The 26,848-nt window shown below is 43.9% G+C and overlaps 2 protein-coding genes across 2 annotated transcripts in view; one reads left to right on the forward strand and one right to left on the reverse strand.

Annotated features, from left to right (window-relative positions):
* Positions 1–708, forward strand: part of rab34b (RAB34, member RAS oncogene family b) — a 13,663-nt gene extending 12,955 nt beyond the window's left edge. The window contains 1 exon segment of the mRNA XM_083648054.1: positions 581–708. Coding sequence (XP_083504180.1) covers positions 581–639 — 59 coding nt within the window. The 3' untranslated portion in view covers positions 640–708.
* Positions 709–3,314: 2,606 nt separating this feature from the next.
* Positions 3,315–26,848, reverse strand: part of supt6h (SPT6 homolog, histone chaperone and transcription elongation factor) — a 75,119-nt gene continuing 51,585 nt past the window's right edge. Inside the window, exons 29-38 of the mRNA XM_083642348.1 lie at positions 21,987–22,182; positions 21,351–21,496; positions 19,838–19,930; positions 19,608–19,721; positions 19,314–19,438; positions 15,628–15,740; positions 15,453–15,533; positions 10,978–11,168; positions 7,134–7,444; positions 3,315–5,979 (exon numbers count right to left, since the gene is read on the reverse strand). Of these exons, the coding sequence (XP_083498474.1) occupies positions 5,793–5,979; positions 7,134–7,444; positions 10,978–11,168; positions 15,453–15,533; positions 15,628–15,740; positions 19,314–19,438; positions 19,608–19,721; positions 19,838–19,930; positions 21,351–21,496; positions 21,987–22,182 (1,557 nt within the window). The 3' untranslated portion in view covers positions 3,315–5,792. The remainder of the gene's footprint in view (positions 5,980–7,133; positions 7,445–10,977; positions 11,169–15,452; positions 15,534–15,627; positions 15,741–19,313; positions 19,439–19,607; positions 19,722–19,837; positions 19,931–21,350; positions 21,497–21,986; positions 22,183–26,848) is intronic.

Consider the following 26,848-nt stretch of genomic DNA (forward strand, 5'->3'; position numbering starts at 1 on the left):
AAACCTCACATCTGCAAAAAAAAAGTCTTTCAGGAAGAAAAACAGCCTTGTTATCAGGTTGATCTAATAATCCAATTTGAGTTTTGAAAGGGTTTGTTGAGATGTTTTCTCAACTCGATTACCCTGCAGCTCGCCAAGCTGGCCCTGCAGCTTGCATACGCAGCTCGCCCACTGCGCAGCCTCACCCGCCCTGCCCTTTACACACCCTGAAGGTTTCAGCCCAATCGCACGTAAAACGGCATAGCTGTGGCCGAACACAGAACTTGAAACAAACAGTGGCCAGATCCCACATACTCTATACTTTTATATATACAGTATATATAGATAGATTATTATTATTATTATTATTATTGTTATTATTATTAACATGACTCATGAGAAACACACAAAAATTGTTACAAGGTTTGCACATAACACCAAAGATATTAACATGACACAGGAATATCTACAGTCATACTTCTTACTATGGCTCTTAATGTTTGAAGCTAGAGTAATTTCACTGTAGCGCTCATTGTTGCTATGGATACAAGCCTCACCGAAGTGCCTCAAATGTCAAATGTGCCTTTTTGCTTCCATCCAGGGATCACAGACGACGGACGCAAACGCAGCAAGAGGCAGCAAGCCAACAACTGCTGCTGATGAGAGAGAAGACCTGGGCGAGGCTACAGAGGCTCCACACTGTATTGATTGATTAATACATTTAATTAATTAATATTAGCCAGTCAGCAGAATGAACGGGCGACCTGCTGCGTCCCCGCCTCTGTCTCAGCTCCCACTCGTCTCCAGTTTAGTGAGAGGAGTGTCCTCTCAGGAATGTAGCTGTTGTTGGTCACTCTGGACTCCAACAGGCCTGCAGCACTTTGTGGTTTGTTTATCCAACAAGCACGAATGATTAGCAATAGCTGCGACCGCCTATGCAAATGTCCAAAATGCAGGATGGCAGGAGGAGCCCATCCTACTCTGCATCTGCCACCCTGCATTTCAAAACCCCCCCTTTTGGCCAATTGGCATGATGAACACATCACACACCTTCACACACATGATGAACACATCACACACCTTCACACACTTGACCTCCGTGCCAAATTTCAGCCCTGCCATCCTGCATTTGGAAATCCCCCCCCAAGCCTTCTTTTAGCACACACACACACTTGACCTCCATGCCAAATTTCAGTCCGCTGCCCGTGCCATCCTGCCTTTTCTAAATTATCCCCCACACTGTCCCCCTTTTAGCCAATTGGCATGAACACACACCTTCAAACACACACACACACACGATTCCAAATTTCAGCCTCATAGGGCGAAAACTGTGGCTGCTAAAGGGTAGTGGACTTTTTGTGGACCGACCGACCAACCGACCGACCAACATTTTTTATTTTTTGCTGCTGGTCGCAGCAAAAAATAAATAAATCAAAAATCAAAAGAGAAATAATCTTCTACAAGGCGGTAATACTGTAGTTCATGATTTGTAACAGTGTACTGGCATTAACTGCAATAGTAGGTCCCAAGGCCGTATCTAGCTATGGGCAGGGGTGGGCTAAGCCCACCCAGACATGAGTCTTGCCCACCCAATCAAAAGTTAGGAAAATATTGTAACAAGCTAAGTGTGAGCAGTGGCAATAACAGGCAGAGAGAGAAATAATATCTGTTTTAGTAGCGGATCCTGCACCTCATACAACACAAGACGACAGGAATACCATTTATTGCACTAGAACACACTCACCCACACACAGCATGTCCTCGAGTGCCCATCGCCCGGGTGGGGTCGTCAAAAGGGCCTTTCTGTGTGGAGTTTGCATGTTATCCCCGTGCCTCCTGGGGGTTTCCTTCATATAGGAACCCCTTCACCAAAACATGCAATATCCTGGTTGCTAATGTGGTTCCTCCTCTGGTCGTTAAGGGCGCCTGTTCAGAGGGTGGGGAACTGGTTGGAATAGGAATAGCATGATCCTCCCACGTGCTATGTCCTACCGGTGAAGCTTCCCCTGTCAGGTGAAAAGAAGCGGCTGGCTAACTGCCCATGTCTCGGAGGAAGCATGGAGCCAGTTTTGGCTCTCCCCAGATCAGCAAAGGGTGGAGAAGCAACCAGGATAAATACATTCAATTAGCACTAATGGGGGATAAAAATGGGTTAAAAAATCAGGGGGAAAATAAAAAAACAAAACAAAACAAAAAAAACATTGTGAAGCAATGTAATTAACATGCAGCACAGCACTATAATACCAATAAGGTAAATACATGTAAAATAAGTTGTTGGTCCCCCATAGTAAACATAATGAACATCTTCCCATATCTGTCAACCTGTCACAAGTAGGTGGCTGACTCCTACTGGAACAATTTGGTGTGCCCATTACACTTAACTCAATTAACTTAACTACACCCTGGTTCAAATCGTTCTCTTTATAAATAATAATATAATGCAACTTAATCCCCATCCCCGAACCCACAACCTCTGGCAACCTACCACCAAAGTTGCCCCCTACCAGCCCACCCTAATGTAGCAGGCTAAAATCGGCCCTGGTAGGTCCTCTGCCTGTTGCTATCAGAGACAAGTGCCTGTCTGTTCTTATGTTTTTCCCCTTGTGGATGATGAGACGTCAGCAACAAGCCTACTAAATGGCTTGTTTTTCTTTCTTACTTCTCGTCATGTGTCTCTGTGCTGCTAATGTGATGCATACGCCAGCCCTCATGACCCCTCTCATACGCACCACGCGCCGTCTCTCTCTCTCCCTTTCCTCTGACAGAACGCTTCTCATGATCAAAATGGAGGGATTGTTTACCAGGAATGGATAGAAATGATGAGCAGTAGTTACATCTGTGGCCAATCCATTTCCTCTTCCAGAAGAGGGGAAACAAGTATTTTTTTTATTTTCTTTTTGCTGGGTGATGTTGGACGTTTGGTTTCATAATAAGCCTGATAGTTTAAAAAAAACGTTTTTGCCTCGTGTCAAATTAAAAATACAAACTAAAGGCATGTCTAAAATGGATTCTTAATATACTTTTATGGGTTATAAAGATGATGGATTGTAAAGATTAATTAAACTCACATTTGTTTTAATTCGTTGTCCCTTTTCTTGCTAATGTACAGCTTCTCTGTTGCACCAATTTCAAACAGCTGATTAAAGAATAAATCCCTGTTTGTTAATATGGAAGAGTTAGAAAGGAGGGAACACTTTGCTTTCTCTGCATGCCAATCGTATTTCGACAATGAAGCGTATCAGACACACACACACACACACACACACACACACAGGGACTCTGGAAGTTTCCAAAGGAACACAACCAAGACTCAGGCTTCAATATGAACACTTTTATTAAAGGGATCACAGGTAGAAAAGGTCAAAGGTCATCAGCAGTGCCAAGAGACATGACTCCTTCACTCTCACTTTCTCACCACCAACTGCTGACAATCCCATCACAGCCTTGAGAACCATGCCATGTCTTAAATCTGGCAGACGTGAAATGTGATAAGTTTACTCAAAGCAACATTATTTAAAATAATATGCATATTTTGGATCCCTGTTACTTTGCACCCTGCAAAATAAAGCACCCCACTGTATACCGGCGCTGCTTGTTTGCACTGTGGCACCATAGGGGTGTGTGGCACAGAGGCTGGTCACAGCTGGAAACATGACCTAGAATGCACAACAGTCAAGAGGCATAGACAGTCGGCATGCGTGGGAACGCCCACAAAATGTTAAACGGCTGGCGTGCGAGTGGGGTAAAACCGCCCATATATCTCAATGGGCTGACTCACCAAAAGACGGTGCTGCGGCTCTAAACTACAGGTTTGGGGGTTCTTGAGCAGAACACAAGACGTCTGCTCAGATGTGCGTTTACTGCGGTGGTTAAATCCCCGATTGTGTCTGCCTGGGCTGGGCTATCAGCTAAATTCTAACTTTGCTGAATGGATAGAACGGGGGTTTTTACCCCACCCTGACCACGCCCCCAGCCAGGCTGAGCCAGCTAACCCAGCGTCTATTGTGGGCATTCCTAGAGCCTGTATGGGCATTCCCAGACATGCAGACAGCCCTAAACATGATGCATGGAGATCCGACGCCTTTTCAACAATAAATTCATTCTATTAAAATAACTATGGGCAGTAAACGATATTTTACAGTTTTCAACATGGGACAGTGGATACTTAGCTGGTCCAACCAATAATCTGCTGCTGATAGTGTTATAATAACTGAAAAGTTATTTCAACTCGTCATTTAAGTCCATTTTAGCAGCTGCTCTTCGATAGGCAACTGCGAATATACAATATATTTGTTTTTGAAAAGCACATACACTGGTTTTGATGTGAAAGTGCCTTTTGTAGTTTTTCATGTTTTTGTGATTTTTAATCAATCTAATCTACCATTGGAGGGATTTTGGAATTGGGAAAGGTTATACTGGAGTTGTAATATAAGGAGTTCACATCCCACATAAGTGGCAAAAATGATAAGCCAAAGTCTAAGATAAAATATTCACTGAATAACAAAGACATAAGAGATTAAAATTTTAATAAACTAAGAAAATGATGGTTTGAAAAACCGCCACGGATGCTTGACATGGCGTGGTACTTTCACATGGAAAAACATGCCGACAAGAAATTGTTGCAGAATAGCAACGGCGTTCCGAGGTAATCTTACTCCTGAATAAGTTCACGTGCGGTCGTGGTAACGGCATTACCGCGGTGATGATGGGATAACTGTGAGCGCACAGTTCTCTCAGCCAGGCCGACGTGGAGTCAGCGCGACGCGAGAATACATTAAAGATCATCTGCGGGAGCCGGAATACAGTCAGCTCTGGTGATAATACGATTCTTGGTGGATACAACCGACAGCCTTTCATATATGATGGAGAAACTCACGTTGACATGAAGGTTTCTGCTCTACTTACGGCTTCTGGACTTTACTCCGCCTCATCCCCTCAAGCAAAGCACTGACAACGCACAACATCAAATGCCAGACTGCATCACAGACTCGTCTGCGTGTGCAGTCAACGATGGTTTGCTTTCACACATGTGAAGAGCGCAGGCTTTAAGGTTGAAAGTTCAAACTGAAGAAAAAAACAAGTCTTTATTCACTTTGTTGCATTCTATACAATAGCGCAGTCAAGTTCCTGATTGGCTTGGCAAAGCGCTGATTTGGCAATCATTCGCAAAAAAATCCACCAACCACAATGGCGGGAAAGAGATCAGGCGGATCTTTGAAACTAACTATATTTGTTAAATCCCCTCTGTCAAAAGCACCCATGAACCAAACGAAAACCACCAATTGCCAAAAAAGAAAAGCTAACTTGATAGGTTGTCTGACAAACAAGTCTGTGTAGGTCCATATCCTATATGTAAATGCTGTCAGCAAATTCAAGTTTCTTTCGTCAATATATTGACTTTGTGTGTGACGTACAGTGTTATCCTGACTATATAAAATACTATGCAGCCAGAAAAGGTGACTGCAGGTGAGGAGACGGACAAAATTTGAGATGGTGGCGGGACAGACGGGAGGACAAGAGGAAGGAAGGCGTCAAGATGGTGCCGTGGGCCAAACATACCAGCATGATACAAAGGAGCTACAATATGAGCAGATGAACCGAATGGTGCGGATGCAGTCTTGACAGCCATTTGGATGGAATGGGGGATCCAGCTACTGGTTGGTTATGACATGATGAAAGAAGGGCTGATGATGGGATGCGGGAGAGATGGGGAGACAGAGGGCCGAAGGGGAAAAAACAGATGGCAGAGGCAGTAGAAAGCATGGGTTTGGGTGAGGAGGGGGGTGTACAGACGCCCCCCCCCCCTGCGTGTCCTATCGGTCCATCTCATCCAGCAGTGGCGTGGCGTCTCCGGCGATGGACATGGGTGTGCTCTCGATCATGGGGCTGGGCGACGGCCGCGGAGTCATCCTCTGGGTCTTTTTCCGCCCCTCTGCCTCTTTCTCTTTCAGCCACTGCTCGGCCATCTTGCCCCAGTCCACCGCTGAGCTGTTGCTTGACCTGCGCCGGGGGGGAAGGGGGGGTCAGAGGAGTGGCGGTTTCATTCACAAGATAGTGTGCATAATAAAAACAGATAGGGGGCTGGAATGCTTCTAGACTGTGGAGGTTAAGTGCTCTTTTGATTAAAAAGGGTCCTGATAAAAAAAGAGACCAAAAGCACCCCAAAAACTACCGTGGCACAGTTTTTAAACTTGCAGTTATGAAACTGGCAACATTGAATTTAAAATGTTTTTTGGGAGTGCCTTGGACCTCTTTTTCCAGTGTATATATTATGTTCACACTATTTAGCGCCATCTAGTGGCAAAGAGATGTGTTATATTTGGATGGAAGGATGTTGCATTCAATTTGGGGTGGTAGGAAGTAGACCGCAAAATGGACATGCACTTTCAACAATGGGAAGTGATCGGAAACCTAATTATATATATTTCAACATTTTTCTACATATTTGTTAAGTAGGTGTTGAACCTGTCAAATATATCTTGTTTTTAGTAGAATACAACTCACACCATTCTAACATGGAATTTGGAGTATTTACTAAGATCGTGGGACCCCAATTTGAGAATGAAACAAAACATAGGAAAATATCATGTGAAATGGCTTAAAGTGCGTCGACTTGATTACACGAACACCAACAAAAATGTTAATTTTAAAATGCCACGGTGTGAACGACTCAATAGACCTGACATTAGGGCTGTCACTTTTTATTCCAAATTCGAATTTAACTTCGAATGTGGGGGAGGAGGGCATGTTCGAATGTATAATTGACCCGTTTGATTTTTTATTTTTTTTAATTAACCAAAATTAACCAACTGCTGCTTGCTGGTAATGTTAATCCCATGTCAGAAAAAGTCTCCAGATTTGTCGCGTTAGTCTCTTCTGAGAAAGATTGCCTCCAGGGTCTGAAAAGTTGTCTCGAGTTGGATGCAGCCAAGTTTGTGAGGCAGTGTTGTGACTGTGAGCGTCCAAGCTAACACAGCAGCGGAGAGGAGCTGACTGTCTGGACCATGACACCTGAGGATTTTTTAAAATATTCTTTTAATATTTTACGATGTAACCGGCAGCCGCAGACTGCATAATCGGGCACGTCGGGCCGATGCCCGGTGGCCTGGCCTGCAAAATAAATAAATAATAATAATTAATTAACTAGTACTTACTTCGGCAGCTGCGGCTGTGGCTGCGGCTGCTGCTGCTGCGGTTGCTGCGGCTGCTGCTGTGGCGTCACCGGCGTGCGCCCTCTGGACGAGGTGGACGAGGGCGTGCTGGACGCGTGTCCAGGGTGACCGCCGTGATGGCCGTGGTGCGACGAGTGTCCTCCGTGCGGGTGGGCGTGTCCGTGGGCGTGCGAGGACTGCGGGGTGGAGCCGGGGTACTGTGGCGTGCCCAGGGCCTGCTGGCTGGGCGTGGTGTACGAGTAGTTGGGCGTCATCATGGGCGTAGCCATGGGCTGCTGCGGCGTGGCAAACACCTGCAACAGGAAGACATATTGATGACTAACTTGGCTCATTGAGATCTTGGAGGGGGGGGAAGGGGGGGGGGGGGGGGCACATTTTCAGCTACTACTAGTCCAGTGGTTAATCCTGCCATCTCAATTGATGACAAGCAACCTTTATTTAAAAACTGACGACATTTTAAGAACAACATTTGAAAATGTCTGTTTTGTTTGACACAACACCTAACAAGTGTTAGTAGTCGAAGTCGAAGTCCTGGACACATTTTCAGGACTGGTGACTCGACTTGGACTTGAGTACTGATGACTCGGACTTGGGAAGTCATGCATTCGGACTCGGAAGTTGGAGACGAAGACTTGGACTTAATGGCATAATCCCTAATCCCTAATCATTTGGCATAAGGTATTGATAGCTATATTAATATCGTGACATTATTCAATTTCGTGCAAAAGGGCAGGCACGTGTGTTCCACCTACTGTACATGCGGCTTCACGCTCATGTTCAGTAACTCAGGACTCTGTAGCTCAGACTCTTCTTTGGTGACTCAGAAACTGGGGACTCGAGACATGACTTCGACTGGAGATATAGTGACTTAACTACAACACTGCACCTGACAATACCATTCCACTCAATAGAATGAACAGCAATCATTTAAGGTGTGATTTTGCATAATATGTGAGCCATATAGTGTTATACCATGGTCTGGGTGAATACTCGATTCTGATTGGCTGCAGGGTGTCCATTATTTTGTGATAATGTATAGGGTTGGGTTAAAAAAATAGATTCTTCGATTTTTATTGTAATCCTTTGATATCAATTCATATGTCCAGAGATCGATTTTTTTTATTAAAATAAATAAATAAAAATAAATTATAAACATAGGCTAAAATATTATGCTGTGTGTGGTAGTTGAAACACAGTTTCAAGTTGACGTTTATTTATGTTTGTAGTTGAAACAAAAAGTAGAGAAAATCCCGCATGACACTGACCTTACTGGTAAACTCTTTATTAGAAGATAAATAGGGAAACAACGTTTCGGTACTAGACCTTCATCAGACGTTGTTTCCCTATTTATCTTCTAATAAAGAGTTTACCAGTAAGGTCAGTGTCATGCGGGATTTTCTCTACTTTTAGTTCATTTTCCATCCTACGCACCTGATTTAAAGTTTTTTTAGGTGTGCAACAGCTCTTTCACAGACTTTGTAGTTGAAACAAAAACATAAATACTGTAGGCTACATAAATGGAAATGTTTGATCATTAATATCTACTTTTAGAAATTATATAGGCTGAACTCAAATCACTGTGCATAATTGTGAAAGTGTCTTTATTGACAGATGAAATGGCTGTTATTTACCCTTTGTCACCATCTGGTGAGTAAATATATGTGTAACTAAAACTGACAATTGACAACCGGTCACGCAAAAAAGGTTGGAACCCCTGTGTTACATAACTGGACAATCATGTAATTCAGGTTACAGCTCAAAAAACATGTTTTGGTATCACTAACCAAATCGATATTGAAATTAATCGAATCGGAATCGATTCGATTCTTGAAATTTGAAACAATACCCAGCCCTAATAATGTACAGTGATAATGTACACATAGCTAAGTAGTTCCAGTCAAATGGTCTGTTCATCATTCATATCAATGCGCCAGGATCACAAGAGAGCCGTTTGAACTCTATACCACCGTTAATTTGTTAATATGGCACTTTTATAAGTTTAGAAAAAATGGAGTCGGTCAAAGTAACGATTTAGATTACCCCTGTGTGCTCAGTTTATCAAAAATAACGGCTATTTAGAAATCTGATTTTCGTTTTCGGAGATCTGATGTTTATGTTAGTCAGCTGACAGAAGCCGGCCCTCAGCTGTCAACTGTCAAACCCCCTGATTGCAACTTTGCAGCAAGCCCGCCAGGCGCACACCTGGGGTGTGCTTTCAGGTGATATTCCCCCTTCCCGGATTGAAAGGCGAGCGGAGGCATTTCCACCCAGCTCCTCTAGTCTAGTAGCCCAAATTAATATTTTCATAGGTTGTAGCCTAGGCCAGTGGTTCTCAAATGGGGGCCCCCAGGCCCTAGGCTACTGTATGATGAACGAATTCATTCAACAACCAAACATCGCCGATGTATGCCAGCCAACGAGCAGCTGTGGTCGTTAAGAACATCAAAGTGATAAAACACAAAAGTGTTGTCCACATGCAGCATGGTAACAAGGCTTTCAATATTCATCTGATCGACTTTATGGATCACAGATGCACCATCATGTATTAGGTGGCGTACAAGGCTAATTCTTATGTTTTGGTTCCAGTTTTTTGTAAAGCAAATTATTCCCATGAAGTAGCCTAATTAGGGTGCTGAATTATGCGAGTTTCCAGTCATTATGTTATGCGCGTAATGGAGTTGGTGAAAAGGTAGGGAGGGAGGGGAGGCTGGCCAGCGAGACTAGTGAAGAAGAGGCGCATTGATTGATGTGATGATAACATTGCCAGACACCAGTCAAACCCTAAAACGAGGGAATTAATCCCGTTCCCCAAATAAATGTGAGGTAGTCTAAAGAGAAAACATCCAGGAGGAAAACATGATGTTAAAAGCTGTAAGCTCTGCTGATCTGCTGCTACACCAACGTGTGTGCCATTGTCTCGCTATGAGAAACATCTACACTATTCATTAAAAGTTTCTTGATTACGGTATACAGAGGTACATGAAATAGATTACCAGGCACCACTCTTCAATTCGGCATATATGTAATCCACGGAGAGGTTACACTAAGTGAATAAAATGTCAATTCTGGATGTGAGTCGTCCGTTATCCCCACTGGTTATCCCGCTGTCTTCCTCCGTTAAAACTGCATGTTTTTGAATGGAGTTTGATTACAGATTCGCTAAAGCCGTTTACATGCACGTATCGCATTTCTTTTTATCGATAGCTTTAAATGTTGTACATCACCCTCCATGGCATAGTGAAGTACTTTATGATGGCTTCTAGAAAAAAAAAGTTGTGAAGAGCATCTTGGGATATAACTTTGTGACAGTGACGGCTGCCATTCATTCTAGTCAGCGTGCCCTGCGTTTGTCCGAGTGAGCACGGGGGGTGGGGCTTAGTGATAGGTCAATTGGCCAAGTTATTAGCTAGTTTATGGGCTAGAAATTCTGCCAGGTTACAGGCACCAAGCGGCCATTTTCTCCTATGAAAATCTTGAGCAGCCGAGGGGACTATTTTGTCTCCGCTTCTCATATCCCAAGGTTATGAAAACTAGATTTGTATTGCAAAATGCATGAAAAAATAAATGGTCTTGTTTTGTCTCTTTGGCAAGTGACCATGGTTATACAGTAAGTGGGTTAGTGCTCTTCGAGGTGTCCATTATCAGAAATGTATGTATTTCGCCTCAGATGGTTCACGCCTCCGCGTCGTACATTAATTTCTGATAATGGACACACCTCGTCGTGCATTAACCCTTACATATATATCAACATTAAAAGAAATCCTTATGATGATGACGATCATTTCAACCATTATCACCCAGCTCTAAGTGTAGTGTCACCACTCACATGATAGGCAGAGGAGCTGCCTCCCCCTCCCCCCGTGCTGCCGCCGTAGCCGTACTGGCTGGAGCCCCACTGTGCCGGCGTGGTGTTGGGGTTCTGGTTCTGGTTCTGGCCCTGGCCCGTGACCGCCGCGATGGCACTGAACATCTGGGAGGTCATGTTGCGAGGGAGCGCGTTGACGGCTCGCGTCAGGTCTGAAGAGGAAGGGTAATCAGTCAAAGACAAGGCAACAGGATAATAACAATAATAATTTGTATTTGTATTAAGTAATAAGTACAAAAGACCAAGCCTAAAAGATCAACCACAGGGGGCATAAATGATTAGTCAAAAAAGAAGGAAAAGTCATATAGTAAAAAGGCCTCGAGAGATGACGTAATTAAGCTTCAAGTCAAAGACAGGACAACAGGGTCAAATGGAATAGATTAGAACAGGGGTGTCAAACATACGACCTGGGGGCCAGAACCGGGCCCGCCAGAGGGTCCAATCCGGCACATTGAACCCTTGACTTTGCAAAGTGTGAAGATTGCACTGAAAAGTCCTTAAATCCAGTGTGATGCACTTATGAAGGCTAAAGGGCTCATTATGCTTTCCGCATCAGCGAGGAACACGAGTGTCCGCGCGGAAAAGTGACGTCAAATCAGCAGACACGCCCCTCCGCAAGGCTCCGTGCGGACGGTTTTCGCCTGGCCGTGCGCAGCCCGAATTTTGTAACTACGCGGATGCGGACGGGCAGACAAAGTGGAGTTTTCAAGACTCGCGCTCAATTCCGCGAGCAGAAACCCACAGAGTATAAAAGCTCCACACGTTTCCTCGTCAGGATTCCGTGTCTCTCATTTCCGTGCGGCCGGCCAAAGCGTCAAGCATAATCCAGGCTTAAGAGGTACCAGGTTTCAGAAGCAAGTTAAATATGAACCACCCTATTCATGTTTTCTGTATTCATCACTAATGGTCAACTATTTTCTGTGAAGATAATTGCACAGTTGGCATCAATTGTAATGCACAGTTGTAAATTTGTTCATTTGGTTGATAGGCCTACGGGAGCTGAGATAACCCTATGTGAAAACATGTTCTTAAAATGTACCTGTAATTGTTTACACTTAAAAGAAACAGGAACATTTGGAGGTTTTGTTATTTATAGGTTACCGATGTTCTTCGTCTGGCCCACTTGAGACCAAAATTATTAACTAAAATGAGTTTGACACCCCTGGATTAGAAGAACGGAAACATGCAAACTGGAAATACTCAAGTGAGTGTGAGTGTGAACAGACTCAGGTTCTCCCACACCTTAAGCATCAAATCCAAGGACTTTCCAGGCCCAAGTCCCCCAAATTCAAGGACCCAACACGGCATAGTTTGAGACTCGGATCAAGGTTATTTACTGTTCCAAAACGGATCATTTTTATGAGAACCAGCAGACTTTACAGAAGCTCACAGACAACAATTAAAAAGAGATAGAGGCTTGAAATGTGTCAACGCTTCTCAACTGTGCTGTTACAATGAAGTTTCCTCCAAGCCAAGGTCACATTAAGAAAAAATATACAAATTCAAGCACATCCAATGACTCATGTCTATTCTACGTTTTTTGGTTCATAATTTTTTTTTTTTTGCTGCATCCAACTCGAGACAACTTTTCAGACCCTGGGGCCAGTTGCACCAAGTGGTCTTAACTATGCCTGGTCGTAACTCCTACGTCGGTCTTAGTTAAGACCAGTCTTTAGAGTGGATTTACGCCTGTTGCACCAATAGGGCTTACGTCTGGTCTTAACTACGCTGGTCGTAGCAATGCGCGTCCATGTGAATTGCCGGGGAATGCCCCCTGATTGCCCCAAAAATGTGCCTCGCGCCGTCACCCACTACTGTATGTGCGTCACTACACCCTCCCTCCTCCCACCCCCCTCCTCCTGTGGAAGCCCTGGGGGGAAAATGGCGGCGATTAGTGCCAAGCAGTCTGAATGAAATTGAATGTAATGTTCCCAATTCTATGTATTAAATTCTAAAAAACGACCCTCAACATTTGGGAAGGCTAAGCCACACAACTAGTTCGTTATAATCTAACGTCATGCTTCGAAGGCGACTTTACGACGATGAGGACGGTGAGGACTCAATCACATCAGGTCTCCGCTGATAGACTACCACGGAGATCTCTGTTACAGGCGCAGGCACTTTACACCTCCTCCTGACCAGGCGTAATATTTACGACCAGTCTTAGTGAGAAAAGGTTGGTGCAACCGGCGTAGCTGTTAGGTCGTAAAGTTACGACCAACTTAGCTTAAGACCAGTCGTAAGGCCGCTTGGTGCAACTGGCCCCTGGAGACAATCTTTCTCAGAAGAGACTAACGTGACAAATCTGGAGACTTTTTCTGACATGGGATTAACATTACCAGCAAGCAGCAGTTGGTTAACTCATTGAGTGCCACGGACGTCGATCGACGTCAAAGTAAATAGTGACGTAGAGTGACACGGACGTCGATCGACGTCAAATGCGTTTTTTGACGGTGGGACGTGGATCAAAGCCTCCTGGATCTCCTGTACAAATATTGTAGCTTTTGGAGGTGTATAACCTATTTTACGGACTCATTAGGTGGCGACAGTGCTCTCCAGATTAGAGGAAGGTCCGGAAAACTGCAGGAAAAACCCCCGTGATCAAAGAGAAACCGCTCATGCTGCAGCCAGAGCCATATAGATGGCTCTGACTGCAGCTTGGCTGCTTGGCAGCTTGGCTACGAACATCAGTCAATCCGCGCACACAACTGAGCTCCTCTGCCTCTGTCTGTCTGTCTGCATAGTTTCTTCACACGATTAGCCGCCAGAAAGGCAGCACCCGACGCCGAAGGGCCAAACCTTTCCATGCAGTCCGGTTTGCCATTTCCTTGTCGCGCTGGGAGCCGGCGCAAAAAAACGGAGGCTCCGAAAATAGACTGGGTGCGTGTGGGGAGGAGTTTGCAGCTGAGGGGGGGAGAGGGGGGTGGGGCACGCATGCACCACACAACTACACCACGTCACTACATCAGAAAATATTATCTTCAGACTCAGAATGTGCTTGAAATGCTGCATTTCACAAAAGGCGGAATAACTCAGCTTCTAATTTGAAAAGTGTCTTTTTGCTCAAAACAGCCTATCTTCTCCGGCTCATAACTAAAGAACGGAAAATGGGATCAATAAACTTTTTTTTGTAGATGATAGAAGAGAGTCTCATCGTTCTTTGTGCGTGTTCGGTGTTTACATAGTAATATCACACAATATTCTGTGGGCCTCGAGAAATCACTGAAAATGCTCTGAAACTCTGGCACTGGGAGCGTCCGTTCTCCAAAAGTGGCTGGCACTCAATGAGTTAATTTTGGTTAATTTAACACGTTCACTGCCAATGACGTGTTGATACGTCAAAAAAAATCCAACGGTTGACTGCCAATGACGTGTTAATACGTCAAAAAAAAAAAAAAAAAAATTTTTGACGGTGGGACGTTGATCTAACCCTTTTACATCTCTTATATAAATATTGAAGCCACCGAACGTGTACAACCCATTCCACCGACCCACTAAGTGGCGACAGTGCTCTCCATTCTAGAAAAAGCCGAGCCAAAACTGCAGGGGAACGCGCGATGAAACCATTCTCATACTGTAAAATGGATTGGCGAAAACGCTTTCGCTTTCGCGCTGATTGCTGGCGGTGGGGGATTGCAAATTTGCATAATAGATTATGGGTGCAACACACTTTGAAACACGCAGCATAAATAAGACCAGAATCGCAAAAGAAACCCCGTTTCTTGGGGTTTCTCAACCGAAACCCCAAGAAACGAGCGAGCCCATCCTCGCCCAGCGGCCGCCAGCAGACAGGAGCAGCAGCAGCAGAAACGAGCTTGTGACACGCCCGCTGCAGCCAAGAAGAACACACACGGAGGGAGGAGTTTGAAGTAGAGGGGGGTTTCCTGCTGTTATGGAGGAAATTACTGTTCAAAACTATTGTTTAGATATCTGACGTCTTACTGATGCCAAAAATGAATGGTTAAAGTGACTGTTCTATCGAATTTCACAAAAAGCTATTTATCTCAGCTTAAATTTTCAGACGCTGAAACCATGCTGTATTCAAGTGCTAATGCCTACATAACTACTAACTCTACAAACTAACTCTTTTAGACAGAGAAAGCACACATTCTATTAGTTCTTTTGAGATATTTTGTGTTCACAAAATCTTAGCAGAAAAGAATCCTCGGGTCTTGAAAGATGAGCCAGAATCCTCAAAAAAACCCTCTGGCAGAAGCTACCTACAGTAAAAAAAAATGGCTGGCAGTGAATGTGTTAAAAACAAAACAAAAAAACAACAACAACAGGTCAATTATACATTCGAACATTCCCTCCCCACATTCGAAGTTAAATTTGAATTTCGAATAAAAAAGTGACAGCCCTACAAGGCATCGAAAAAATCACAAACTTTCAAGGATTTCAAGGACTGGTGGGAAACCCTGCAGACTGTGACTAACCTGCGATGTTGATGTTTGGTGGGGTGGCGTTAACAGATGCAGGTGTCCTTGTTCGGCTGCTGGTGCTGGTGGGGGTGATGCCTTTAAAAAGGAAAAAAATAAAGTTGAGAAAAAAAAAAAACATGATCTCATAATTCTCAGCAGATAGATCCAGCAGGCATGTTATGTTACACACCTGGCACAGGCTCCTGATAATGGTCCTTGAACCAGCGGAACAATCCGTTCACCGTAGAAAACATCTGAGAGCGGTACCGGAAGCCGTCTGGGGTGATGGTCACATACTCAATGCTGTGGAAACCAATATTTAAGATGGTATTATAGCATCCCACTCTGTAGATGGGTTAAACAGCAGTAGCAGTAGCAGTTAAAACATACGCTTATGTAATTTTCGGCCGCTAGAGGTCTCATACTCAAAACAATAACAAAGAACGAAGTGTCATGGCGTCGTGGAATCATGGGAGCCGCTTTAATTTAGCTTCGGATTCCTTCCGTCACTCACAGAGTCACAGTAAAGGTCTCATTATAGTCGAGTGAGGCTCCGCGAGGCGGAGCTCCGCGAGTCACGTGCGGACTCCACGCTGGGGCAGCTTTTATAGTCAGAACTGCAGCCAAGTGATCAGCATGTTACATTGTACAATGGTAATAGTCAGAACAGCCTGTGAAAAGTCACAATGAAACGCTATTATGTGCAGTACTGAGTGCGCTTTCACTCTCAAACGACCATACATCAGCACATGAATGAATCACCAAACTTGTTTTTACTGAATAGCCGTTTCAGTTCTCAGCCCTGATAGCCTGCTTTTAATCTCTCTCAACACAACACATTTAACTTGTTGAAATGACTAAAAACCGAACAGTTGCAAATCACAGTTTAGCCTACCACATGGGTCAAGAAATGTGGTGAAAACACAGCTCAGTGTTCAGGGCTCAGTGGCTCAAAAGCATCCATGTTTGGGGAGAAGCCGTGCGCGGAGGTCGCGCTGCTAGGAAAATCTTCAGGTACGTGCTGTGCGGCTGCGGGGGTCACGCCCAACACATTGACATCATTACGCTCGCGCCCGATCGCTCCCCCCCCCCGGCACGGCAAGCATGAAACAAGCTTAAATATCCTCTTCTCCAAAAACAAACAGACTCTGTAATTAAAACTCATAATACCGCTGAATAAAGCAGTTTCGTGTTAAAAATAGCTGTTCTACCAATGCAGTTTGGCGGACAGGGCTGCTGTAGCTAACATTTAGCGCAGTCTGCTCAGCTTGTTTTTAGGTTACGATTCCTTCAGTGTTCATGGTGCACGAGGTTTGTACCGCCAGCCATATTATAGTAGAGGTCCCCTCCTCTCCAAAACAAATGGAGTCGGCAATTAAAACTAGTAATTTTTTTACAGAGGGTGGGGAGCCTTATTCTCAGAAAGTTACAAGAGAATAACTCTGAGAACAAGACTCATTCAATTTAAAATTGTAAACAGAGTTTATTGGACCCCAGGCTACACAGAGTGGGCCTGGCAGAGGAGCGTTGGAGGTGCATGAGTGATGATGCCCTGTGGGGGTTGTTCAGGGGTGCAGAGGTTCTGGTCAACCGTCCATGAATATATTGAAAAAGCTATCGGTCAGAGCATCCCTTTCTCACCACCAAGCCTGTTTATTCTGGGCGATCCCGCAGGGCTAAGCAATTTAACTCCACCCAGTGCTGCTGACTGGGTCCAGACTGCCCTTATGCTGGGACCAAAACTCATGGTTATGGAATGGAAAGCCCCCTCTGCACCCGTGGCAACTCTGTGGTTCACCCAGTTGGGTAAACTGGCTGCCCTAGAAAAACTTATTCAGATTATTGGATTTTAGACATTTTCAGATTTTTTTTAACACGTTGAGTGCCAAGGACGAGATATCTCGTCTTACATAATCCAACCGTTGAGTGCCAAAGACGAGATATCTCGTCTTACATAAACATTTTTTTTTTTTTGACGGTGGGACATCAATCAACCCCTTTTACATCTTCTATACCACTATTGGAGGAAGAGAATGTGTATAATCTATTTTACCGACCACTAAGTGGCGACAGTTCTCTCCAGACAGAGAGAAAGCCGAGCAAAAAACAGCCACGGGTCCGCTGGAGAAAGCCATTCTAATTTTCAAGGAAATAGCTGGGCGAAAACTCTTTCGATTTCACACACACACACACACACACACACACACACACACACACACGCGCGCGCACACACACACACACTCGAGTACCTTTGCGCATAAATAAGACCAGAATCGCAAAAGCTTCTTCAAAGCTCTCAGCCGACACCTCAAGAAACAAACGATCCGTTTTACAGTAAGCCAGACTGCCCGAGAGCCGCCAGCAGCAGCAGCCCAGAGGAGCAGCAGCAGCAGCAGCAGCAGCAGAGCGGAGTAGGCTGCCTCAAGATTGGAAGAAGGGGATCGCGAAGGAATTTCTCTCCCGTGTCTAACCCCCCCCCCCCCTCGCCTCTCCTCTTCCCCGCTCCTGCGATTCCCTTCTCTTTTTTTGGGATCTGTGAGGCAACAGAAACTCGCCTGTGACAAAACACTGCAAAGCCACACCTACGGAGGGAGGAGTTTGGAGACACACACACACACACACACACACACACACACACACACACACACACAAAACAGTATACAGACTTGCCCAAGGGCACCCATAATCACAGGCACGTGAGGTGGTTCTAAAAATCCATTTATCTCAAAACTCTCTGAAAATCTCTGAAACCATGCTGTACTCAACGGCTAATATCTACATAACTACTAACTCTACAAACGAACTCTTTTAGACAGAGAAAGCACACATTCTATTAGTTCTTTTTAGATGATTGGTGTTCACGAAGTCTTAACAGAAAAGAATCCTCGGCTCTTGTAAAATGAGCCAGAATCCTCAAAAAAAAACCTGGCACAACTTACCTACAGCATTGAAAAAACGGCTGGCACTCAATGTGTTAATTGTCAGCGGAAACCCTGATTACAGTGAAGCCCTTTTCCCACATGCGTACCGGAAAATTACCTGTAAGTCAATATCGGACATTTCCCTTCACACTTCGGCTCGCGCATGTGGGAATCTATCAGCGAATTTTCCTGTATGTTGGGGGGGAGGGGGGAGCTTATTTGGGGGGTCGGCAAAACTCGAAATAAGTTCGCTTGTCAGTTGTCACACAATAAATCACACTCGTTTGACTTAAGAGCAGCGTCAAGCCGCCAGCGTAATCAACACAGCCGATTTCCCCCTCCCCTCTCTGCTCGAGAGCAGCAGCCACGGACAGACACAGCGAATGACACAGCAAATGCACAAGCGAAATGTGGAAGTAGTTTGCTTTGATGTGCGCGAATGATTAGTTGATGCACTTTGAAGAAGTTGGGATCCGTGTCTGAGAGAAATAGTTGCTGGTTCGATGTTTATCCGTTCACCTGCGTCGCGTTGAAGCACTTTTTACAGACTGGCTTTGTTTGATGTGTCCGGGGTTGCCTTCGGAAATCAGCAAGCTGACATACTGCTCTTATTAGGCTATCACAAGATAATTTCGCCAGTTTGCTTTAATGTGCGCGAATGATTAGATTATGCCCGCTGGAACATTAAGCAACGTGTGTAGGCTACTCCTCGCCCATGATTGAAGGACCGCTGTCGCGGAAAATGACTGGAACCGTTTCCACTTGCGTCTCCTTAAGAGCATACCGCTCTTCTGACTGGCACGAAACTGGTGAAATGTCGGGGACGACGGGGTCGCGCTTATACCGGCACGGCGCCTTTCTCACATGCAGGCATTAGACCACGTACCGGTCATTTTGCGGTACAAAGCGCATGTGGGAAAAGGGCTTGAGTGAGTGAGGGACCTTTCCCGCTCACCGTGGTTTTCCGCGAGGCTGGTAGCCCAGTATGAACTTTCCTGGCAGAGTCTTACAGGAGGAAATAAAGTAAGGAATGAAAGAAGGCTTCTCCCTCTTCGTTCTGATCAACAGCTCCTCCATTTTCTACGAGAAAGAGAACAAGACAAAGGGAAATATGAGAGATCTAAGTCTAGGTCGTAGTAGCACAAGGTGTGGAGCCATCTCTCCTGCTTGTCAGAAGCAAAGAATATGAAGAATATTCAAAAGACCACAAAAATACATGACAAAGCTATGACAAGAAGTATGCACGCACCTCCTTTTCTCCTCCGTTGCAATCCTGGAAGTACTTATGGACGAGCAGATCGCGGGCAAATGCCGCCATTGGCTGAATGTAGCGAGCGGCGATCTCATCCAGATCTTCAAACTCCTGCAGAGAATGAAAGAAGCTCTTCAAGAATATGCAGTTGCCATAAAAAACACTATTGTATGAGTATAAGTTTGCCATTATAAAAAAACACCAAAAAGTAGAGAAAAAGAGCTTACTTCATTATTGATCCAGAGGGTATGTCCCAAGCTGAAGGCATTCTCTTTGCCCTCTTCTCTCACGTCCACATGCTGGTAAATCCCATCAGCCACCTACAAAACATCACAGGATCAGGACTGTAATGTCCTCCGTATACCTAGTCTCGCTTTCCAGACGTTTGGTGAGCGGCGCCAACGGCGCCACCTAACCACCAAACGTCTGGAAATGTACTGTTCCAAATCTGGTTCAGAGCCCGGCGAGAACGGCCGGCAGCAGACACGCCTACATTTATTATTAGAATTTTATTTGGTGGCGGCAATGCAATGTTTCATAGTTCCAATATAGAGCAAGACACTGATGTGCTGCAAAGAGAGTTTATACCTGTTGTTTATTTTACAATAATTTGTCCTACCCGGAAGTGGTCCGCTTGCTACTGTGAAGTCATCAGCAGGCTCTGTAACGTTAGCCTCGGGAGTCGGGCTTATCGCTGGGGGAAAGACCTCTAGCCGCTGGGGCCGGATGAAACACGCCCTATTAACAGGTTATGTTTGTTTCTAAGTGATTAATATGTTTCTCCGCAAACGTAAGGACCCCTCTCATCCACTGTTCAGTGAATTTGAACTTTGACCCTCAGGGAAGCGTTACAGACTACCGATGGCAAAGAGGAACATCTATAAGAAGTCCTTTGTCCCAGATGCTGTCATGGCAATAAATAAAACTAGGATGCGGTAGATTCTGCTTAGGGTGGTGTTTTAATTTCTTATTTTGCTGAGGTTTTTTGTACAGCAGGTCTTCTCCTGAATGTTTTTTAAATTGTTTTTGAATTGGACAGGTCGTAGACCTATGATTTGTCATTTTGACCTGCATTGGGAGGTGTAGCCTACTTTTGTGCATCGGTGTGGATGAATGTGTGTCGACTGTTTTGTGGATGTGTGGTTATTTGTGGATGTCCAGCCAGGTTCTTTGTCATAATTACATTGTTTCATGTGTGTTTTCATGTGTTTGTCATGTGTATTGTTGTGTTTTATCTTTTGAGACATGTCTGCGGTGGAACCAAAGACGAATTTCCCCTTGTGGACAATAAAGTTTTCGTAATCGTAATCGTAATCGTAAACGTGGCGATGTTTTGCGAGACACCGGTTCTGCATGAGCATCACTGATTGGTTCTCCGATGCAAGGCTTCCAACAGCACCACCTAACGCTATGAAAAGATTTAAATAGTAATATTCTCAGTCTTACAGTAGTGAAACGGATTAAGACTGAGAGCTGAGTCTACCGTATACCCAACTATTTGCTTTGTTTTTGTCCTGCACATACATTTGATTGTTCAAATAAGTTTTGATTCTGGTTGGGATCTCTCCATCCCCTCCTGCATCACTTCTTCCATGAGACCATGATCTTTCTCTATCAGTCTGCTGGAGTGAAACGTCTCCACGGGCATCTTTTATTTATTTATTCATCCCATCCATTCAGTTGGATCTTTTAATTTCATCCTTTAACACCCCCCTCTTCAACGCTCTATCTGTCCCTTACTTTCCAGGTGACGGTGAGGTGGTTCTCTCCCTTGCTGCTGGGCCTGATGACCAAGTCTCCCTGGTCCAAGGACTCCATCATCTTCTCTGCCTGGTTGAAGCTGATGTTGTGGAAGTTGGGATGCGCAATCACACGCTTTATATATGCTGGAGAGGGGAAGCAAGAGAGAGAGAGAGAGAGAGAGAGAGAGATGATGCAGAAAGCAGAGAAACAGTATAAGGGGAAAGATGTCAAGGGAAACATTGTTGAGTTTCTTCAGGAATATCTTTATCACCATTACCCAGTTGGGATGTAAAGAATGTATTTCGAGATTGGTACGTATCAATCTTATATCAAATTTATCATGATCTCTGAAATGTAGATAGTGTATTGATTGTTATCCAAAGCCACATATGATTCTTTAAAATGTACCATAATTTGTTTCTATTTTTGTAAGATTTTTTTTCTTCAAATGGAACAAAACCTCTCTTTTGATTCTAGCCAATTGGCTTAGTCTTGTACAGCGATCGATCATCATCAAAATATGACCATGTTCTTCATCACTTGGCTGCTCGAGTCGGGCCACTGTGTCTGTTCTAAAACTGCCTGCATTTCCAGCCTGGTTCCATGTTGTTTTGACCCATTCTGCATACTGACGTGTTCGCTGCTGTTTCTTCTTCAGCTCCTCGTCCTGTTTTTGGTCCTCTGTCTCCGTGTCAAAGTCATAGTAGGTGTCCTTGGGCAGCTTCCACTCGTTGCCCTTATCCATTAAGTCTGAGGTGCGACATGTGAGGTCCACATTGAATTTCTCAATGTCCACCTTCATGATGCGGCAGTGCACCGTCATGCCCACCTGAAGGAGGAGGCCAAAGGAGGAAGGAAACAGAAGGAAATAAGGAAAGAAAAAGAGGTGAGAATTCATCATTGATCAGTCATGTTCCATTAGTATCATTGATTTCCGGGCTTTAAACGGCACTGAGCCCAATCCGTTCTCTATTATTACCACTTTCAGACAGACACGGTTCTGGTTCTGGCTCTGGTTCCGTTCTTGAGTCTCAGAACCTTGGTGCTTTCTGGCGAACCGGAGGACATTATTCGGTAGTCCTCCTCCAGTTTTTTAAGTTTATTAATTATTTGGTCTGGCGTTCGAGTGAACCCAGCCTTGGCCATCTCTTCCGCAAGTTCGGCATACGACTTACATGTACTATTTCTTGTACTGCTTTCTAGCTTTTCTTGAGATTCGGTAGATGCCCAAATCGCAACTAAACATTTGGTTTCCTCAGGAGACCACTGCAAATTATTTTTCTCCATGTTGTCACTGCCTTCTTCTCCTTCCTGCTCGTTTTCAAAGTCTAGAATAAGACACGCCCACTGATGATGTCACGGTTCCCAAGGTAAAACCAACTATCTTTTGGTTCCCCTGAGAACCAATTATTTTTTCGGTCTGAACGCGCCGGCCGGTTCAAATTTGGGTTCGGGAACCGGAACCGGCACTGAGTTCTGCCGGTGTGAAAGCCCTCTATATGGACAAGCTCTTAAAGTTTTAGACAGGAAACCCAGACAGTATCACCATTGTAACGTACTTAGTAAATATAATTTATTGAGCCTTGATCATTTAATTACATTTTCTGACCTCCGTTTAATTGATAAAATACTCCACAATGCTGCCCCTCCACCATTGCAGACCTTTGTACAGTCCTGCTCTGAGACAAGAGCTAGAGCGCTGAGGTCTGCATCGAGAGGGGACTGTAACGTTCCTCTGAGAAAGTCAGTATTCGCCCAGACTGCTTTCTGCTTTAAAGCAATAAAGGAGTGGAATAAGTTACCCAGTAATATAAAAAACTTTCCTACCTACAATAGATTCTCCCGTGAGGCCAAGAGGTGGCTCCTGAGCAACCAGTGTTGCCAGCACTAAACCACATAGTGGTACTGTCTGGTGTTTGTGTGTGAGTGTGTGTGTGTGTGGGTGGTGTTTTATTCTTGGTATCTATATATAATCCAGGCAAAGTAACTCATTTTGGAGCCAAAAATAGAAGTAATTGTAAAATAATTTTTTGCAGCTTAGATCATTTCTATGAGGTGTCCAGAACAACATACTAAAAGTCCTAAGAAATCCTAGTTGAGGAAATACGTTTAATTCTCATCAATCCAAGATGTGTGCCAGTAAGGCCAGACAACAATACACCCCAATGGGGCTATTTTTTTCCTTTACTCCTATCAAAATAAAACTTTATACAATGAAAGTATCCATGAAAAGTATCATTTTTTGTATTACAAGTTTCTTTGAAAATGAATTTGAATATGCAAATGAGCTATACACTAATCAAATATAGGCTACCCAAAATATACCCGCATAGGAGTAAAGGAAAAAATGAAGCACAATCTTGCCTCCAGTTGCTTTCTAAATTATTATTTTTTATTTGTGAACAAGCCTAACCTAATGACATGACAGAAAGTCAGAATAGCCATCTTAGTCATTAGTAACGTGGTGAGATTACATTTTGGGCTGGTAGATTTAAGCAATATAGCATGAGAGCAAGTGTGTTGTGGCGAATATATCCTGCTGATAAGCTGTTATCCCACGAGGCCGCAGGCCAAGTGGGATAACAGCTTATCAGCGGGATATATTCCACAACACCACGCAGCTCGAGTGCTATATTACTTTTATAAAACGGTTTCCAAGTATAATAATATAATAATAATAATACTATAAGTCCGACTGGCATGGTATTCTGATAGAGTCAGTTGAAACACTACTGTAAGGCGGGACCGCAAGAACGTGCGGGTCATTTGATTGGATCGTTCTGGAGACTGAAGTTGACATTGGCCAATCCTGGCGCTTGCTGAGAAGCTGAGAGCTTTCTGGAAACCCCGACAGGCAGCTCGAGCGCAGCGCTGCATTCTCAGCGCTTGCTGAGAAGCTGAGTGCTTTCTGCAAAGCCCGACACCAACTAACGTTACGGGGTTAAATACGGGGTTAAATGCGGGGTTAACAGCCTTTTTTTTGCAAAGAAGACATTAGCCCGCATCTATTCTTGTACAAAACATAATTTTCTGCGAAGTATTAGTAAAGTTATAAGCGAAGATCGATTCACAAGGATCTGACAGCTGTCTCCGCCATTTGTTTTTTTTTAGGTAACCAAAGGCTTTTAGTAAGAGAGTTGCCATGGCAACCAATAACCCATGGGTTATTGGAGTGGGTTACTGGATTTATACAATGGCTGTGAACAAATCAGATTGCTTGATTTGAGAGAGCCGTTTTATAATTACAAATAATTGGTATTGTTGGTAAGATTACGAGATAACAGGCAGAAGTCATTCTTACCAACTAAACGATTCACTCTCACACAGAAGACAGATGAAAAACCAGATAGACACACTTTCCAGACATTCCAGCTCTTTAAATAATTTTGCCAGACACCAAAACTGCTTCTGTTTTTGTAGTAAGCAAGTATTTCAGACCAGGCGGGCCACACATCAGACTTCCACCGTTTGTAAAGTAGCATTGCAGTGTTATGAGAAGCTAGCAACAGCAATATCTAGGCTAGAAACCCAATCGGAACATTTTAAGTTACCAACTCCTTTCTAACTTTCCAGAACTGCACGAACTGTATAACCAGCGGTGCCTCAGGAGGTCCCTGAAGATCATCAAAGACACAAACCATCCCCACAACAGCCTGTTCTCCCTGCTACCCTCAGGGAGGAGATACAGGGTTCCAAAAACACGCACAAATCGCTTGAGGAACAGTTTCTTCCCGCAGGCCACGAGACTCCTAAATATGCACAAATAGTGCAGTAGTCGTACCGCAGTACCGTACTGCAGCTACTACTATTACGGATGCCTAACGTTTAATTGTAAATTTAAGTGTATGTTTAATAAGGTGCCTAACGTTTAATTGTAAATTTAAGTGTATGTTTAATAAGGTACATGCTATTTGCACATGTATGTATAAAACGTCGAATTTGGAATGTCTGAACACGTCTAACGTATGCACATGACATGTGCACCTATGTGCAATGAATATGCCACTGTCGTATAAGCCACCGACTTGTCTTATTGCTTATAAGATGCCTATTTCTTATTGCCTTATTGCTGTCTTATTGCTTATTGATGCCTATTTCTTATTGCCTATTACTTATTGCTTGTTGCCTATTTGTACTATGTCGTAAACGGAGTCCACTGCACAAGAATTTCACACGTGGTACTTGTACCATGGAGTGACAATAAAAATCTTGAATCTTGAATCTTGAATCTTGAACTAGACATTTTACTGTAGACACATTTTGCTTAAGGTCAAAACTACTTTTCATCTTGAAGTAGCATCGCATAGCCTACTGAAACAAACTAACGTTAGCTTGCTAGCACTAGCAAATTCTATTGGGCCTAATTTCATTGCTAGACAACACTGTTTTCTTTTCTTTTTTGGTTTATGCAGTGTGTAATGTACGTATGTAAACAGGGGAAATGGAGAAGTGTAAAATATGTAATGAGTCATTCAGTGATGAAAACACATCGGATGTTCTACAAGCAAAAGGCAGCAATGGTGTGAACCGTGCCAGTGCTCAACGTGGAAGTAGCTTAGTGACAATTCCTGGAGACAGAGTACACATCGAATGCCGCCGCAGCTATTGTAAAGCAGATATATTTATCATACATATGAATGGTGTTTCTGCCTATGCAAATTAGGACATATTCAATTAGTGTGGAGCTCATGTGCATATTAAAAAAAAAATTCAAAGAAACTTGTAATACAAAAAATGTTACTTTTCATGGCTACTTTCATTGTGTAAAGTTTCATTTTGATAGGAGTAAAGGAAAAAAATAGCCCCATTGGGGTGTATTGTTGCCTGGCCTTATTGGCACACATCTCGGATTGATGAGAAATTAACATTTCCTCAACTAGGATTTCTTAGGACTTTTAGTATGTTGTTCTGGACACCTCATAGAAATGATCTAAGCTGCAAAAAATTATTTTACAATTACCGTAGTCTGTCGTAAAACGCTACTTTGCCTGGACTATAGATGTTTGCATGTATGTGTAACTGAGGTGAATCAGCGCGGATTCCTCGCGAGTCCCGAGTGGTAGCGAGTGGATTGGTTAAACTCACTCCCCAGTATAAAAGCATGTTAATCAGCTCCGCCAAGGGAGCTAGCTCTCTTGGTGGAGTGGTTAGTGTCTTTGACTCCCGAGCCGAAGGTCGGCGGTTCGTAACCACCCCTGGGCAAGCCCTTAACATGGGTTGCTGCAAGTACCACCTACACAACGCCGTTACATATGTATGTTTTTTTTTGTACTATTATCTATCTCATAAAGTAGCCTATAGCTAAATCTGTTACAAAGCATCTCTTCCCCTATGGGGTTTAATGTTTTTTTGTATATGTCCCTGCCAAATAAACAAATAAAATAAATAAAAATTAATTGTAAAAGTACCATTCTTATAGAAAACATTTGGGATTGGAGACAACATGTTCAAATAAATAAAAAGGGGGTATGAAGTTGTTTTATTGTGTAGATTAG

Source organism: Poromitra crassiceps (genome assembly GCF_964638095.1).
Source record: "Poromitra crassiceps genome assembly, chromosome: 1".
Classification (NCBI taxonomy): Eukaryota; Metazoa; Chordata; class Actinopteri; order Beryciformes; family Melamphaidae; genus Poromitra; species Poromitra crassiceps.